This window comes from Acanthisitta chloris, unplaced genomic scaffold (assembly GCF_000695815.1).
Source record: "Acanthisitta chloris isolate BGI_N310 unplaced genomic scaffold, ASM69581v1 scaffold40377, whole genome shotgun sequence".
NCBI lineage: Eukaryota > Metazoa > Chordata > Aves > Passeriformes > Acanthisittidae > Acanthisitta > Acanthisitta chloris.
This window is the reverse complement of record NW_008684936.1, coordinates 3451-6655: the sequence shown is the minus strand read 5'-3', so window position 1 is coordinate 6655 and position 3205 is coordinate 3451. Positions and strand designations below refer to the sequence as shown.

The 3205-nt window shown below is 51.4% G+C and overlaps 2 protein-coding genes across 2 annotated transcripts in view; one reads left to right on the top strand and one right to left on the bottom strand.

Moving 5' to 3' along the window:
• Positions 1-327: 327 nt before the first annotated feature.
• ENDOG (endonuclease G) lies at positions 328-1262 on the top strand (the record flags this gene model as incomplete). The annotated part of the gene is made up of 2 exons (XM_009079505.1): positions 328-437; positions 977-1262. Coding segments are annotated over 2 exons (396 nt in total), but the record flags the coding sequence as incomplete, so codon positions are not given.
• A 1118-nt stretch (positions 1263-2380) lies between these two features.
• LOC103806797 (chromosome unknown open reading frame, human C9orf114) overlaps positions 2381-3205 on the bottom strand; it is a gene marked incomplete at its 5' end in the record, with an annotated part of 4090 nt that continues 3265 nt past the window's right edge. The window contains 2 exons of the mRNA XM_009079504.1: positions 2381-2455; positions 2631-2778. Of these exons, the coding sequence (XP_009077752.1) occupies positions 2381-2455; positions 2631-2778 (223 nt within the window). The remainder of the gene's footprint in view (positions 2456-2630; positions 2779-3205) is intronic.

Below are 3205 nucleotides of genomic sequence, written 5' to 3'. Positions count from 1 at the left end.
AGGCTGATTCTATGATTCTATGAACAGAGACCCTGCAAATGTACCTGGTGTGTGCAGCTCTCAAGGCACAAGAGACTTGCTTGGTGCAGCTTGTTGAAAGTTAAACAGGTAGACAGACACTTGCAAAAACTGTGGGCTGAGGTGATGGGTTCTGTCCTGGGTGTGCAAACCAGGATCTTGCTGTATGCAGCTTCCAAAGCAGAGTTGGTAGTGGAGATCTCTTATAGAAAGTCCTTGGGGCACTGTGAGGCGTTACAGAAAAGACAGGGTGTGACTCTTGAGCAGTGAGAAAATACCCCAGTGACTGACTACTGGTTATGCTTCTAGAATCCTCATCTAAACCAGAATGCCTGGAATAACCTTGAGAAGTACTGCAGAAGCTTGGCAAAGCACAACAAGAACGTCTATGTCTGCACAGGACCCCTCTTCCTGCCCAGGTAAACTCGAGGGCTGAGCTGGGATGGCTGGGAAAGGAAAACAGGCTGAGGTGCTCCCAGGCAGGAGGGATCTGCTGAGGCCTTACTCAGTGGGTGAGACGAGCTGTGAACAGCAGTTCTGTGGAAAGGTACTTTGTTACGATTAGTGTGTGTATTTCCCATCCAGTTGATTATTTAATGAGTAAATGTGGGTTTCTTGAGCTACAGTAGAACCACACTGCTTTTGTTTGCAGTCCTTACAATTGAGTCTGTTAGATTACCAGATTAGGCTGCAGCCCTCATGCCTGCAGAGTAAAGCTGCCAGGTTTTATTTCATGGACTACTTCTCTACTTAAGGGCATGACTTCGTTTGCAAAGATCTTCATGTAGCACTGGAGACCAGCTGTCTCATGTTGAGATATCTTTAGCCTCCACTTCAGCAATGTTTTACACCCCATATGTGCATGGGTGGGGGCTCACTTGGGAGGACTGTTGGAGGGCTGAGGGGGCAGATGTGGCACCAGACTAGGAGGTAACCTAGGACATTGCTGTTGGTGCAGGATGGAGGCCGATGGGAAGATGTATGTCAAGTACCAGGTGATTGGGAAGAACAACGTGGCCGTCCCCACCCATTTCTTCAAGGTGCTCATCTTGGAAAAGGAGAGTGGGGAGATTGAGCTGCGCTCCTACGTAATGCCCAACAGCCCTGTGGATGAGAAAATCCCCCTGGAACGGTTCCTGGTGCCCATTGAGAGCATTGAGCGAGCCTCAGGGCTCCTCTTTGTTCCAAACATCCTCAAGAGAACAAGTAACTTGAAAGCCATCACAGCTGGAAGCAAGCATTGAACCTAGACAAGTGCAGGTATCCCCTGGGGAGGGGGATTACTGACAGCAATCACTTGTGGAATCATAGTTCCTTGTGCAATTTTAAGTGTGGGAAATAATCAATGGTTCTGTCTATCCTTCCCCTCTTTGTCAGTGAAACACGCATACACACAGCAGGTCTGGAGGTAGGTCCTGCAGAAGGCTCCTGGGCACCTGACACTGTAGCAGCTCTAGCATTGGCCCATAATCCCACACTCTGGCATTGCTCCCTTGGAGTTGTGTGAGGCTCATTATGGCACAAAGAGAAGTTACTAATTTTTGCTGTTTAGCAGGGAAGGAGAGGAACAAGATGGGTGCAGGGGGAGGAGGGGAGAAGTTCCTGCCTTCCTGTGGCCAAAGGATTGTGTGTTTTCTTTCAAAAGATGGTTTTAGCAGTAAAGCTTTGAACACCTACAGTATTGGTTCTTATCTGCTCTTACCAAAGCTCTGAGTATCTCAGCAGGAGGAGGGGAGGACAGAGCCAACTTTTCCAGCTGCTTTCCTGTCTGAGCTCACTGTAGGCAGAGCTTAAGGCCTACAGTACAGGTGGAGCCAAACTGTAAGGAACTGATGTGCTTTAGTGCTGAGGCCCAACTGAAGCTCCAGCCCTTCCTGCTGTTTGGAAGGATGAAGCCTTGGAGTTGAGGGGGAAGTCAGACTGACACAGGAACAGCTTTTTGGCATAAGGATTAAACTTTGGCTCCCTTTCAATCTGAAGACCACACGGCTCCAGAGGCAGTGAGTGTGTGCAGGATCTCTGGACAGGGAATGCACATCCTCTACACCAAGACACACCTGCACTTCACAGCAGTTGAGGTTCCATACTGCTTTATTCCCCACCCCAGAAGTCTGAGTTGCTGAGACCCAGTCTGCTGCCAGGCTTGTCCCAGCTACTGGGAGGCAGCAACCAGCCCTTGGCTGGGCCCTGCAGGCAGGAGGGTGCAGACCTGCTGCTCCCAGCAGCAGCTGAATGCTTGGTCAAGCAGCGTTGCCAGCTTGAGTTGTGCCGTGTCTTGGCCTCACCAGGCTCTTGGAGTGACTTGCCCATACTTCCTCAAGGCAGTGCTCAGCTGATGGCAAGGTCAATGGTTTCCCTTCCCTCAGCTGTCACTGGGTGTCTTCACAGCTGCATCGATGTGGGGTCTTAGTGCAGACAGAGAGATCAGCAGTGCTTCCTGCAACAGACCCAGGCTGCAGTCAGAACTGCTCTCTGAGGAGCACCAGGCAAGTCAGCTGCTTGCTGCTGGGGGTCAGCACGGGGAATGACACGTGGGCCATGTGTGTCACTGCCAGAGGCAGAAACAGCACCACCCTGTGCACACAGGCACTGTGCCCCAGCACCTGCCCTACCTCTGTCCGGATGGTTCTGCTGCCTTGGCTGGGACAGGTGTTCAGGTAGAAGTCAAACAAGACGCTTGGGTCGGTGATGTCCAGGTTTGGGTCCACATCAACCCCAGCTTCCAAGCCCTCAAGGCCTCCAAACACAACAAGGGCATGCCTGGGGAGAGCACAGGGACAGAGTGAGAGAGGAGACTGGCTCTTAGCTCTGTACTGAGCCAGACACTACAAGCTTTGCATAGGAGAGCTGCTCATGTGCCTTGAATCTCCAAGTGGATCACAGATTGGCTTGACATGGAGTTCTTAACTCGATCTGCAAGCAGCAGACTCATTTTTAGTCAGCTGTGTGTGTGTTCAAGCTCCTCTGTGCTGCTGAAGCAGGGAGCTGTGTCCCCTGCTGACAGTCCCAGTGGAGCTGTCTCCTCAACAAAGCCCCCCCAAAGCACTTGGCCAACATGACAATCCCTGCTACCACCTCCAGAGAAACAGAAAAGGAATTGACCTTGTCCTGGGGTACTTCCTCTAGCTTCTGTGATACAGAGAAATGTGCCTTGGTCTAAGAGGGAGCAGCAAGGCACAGAAGGGAA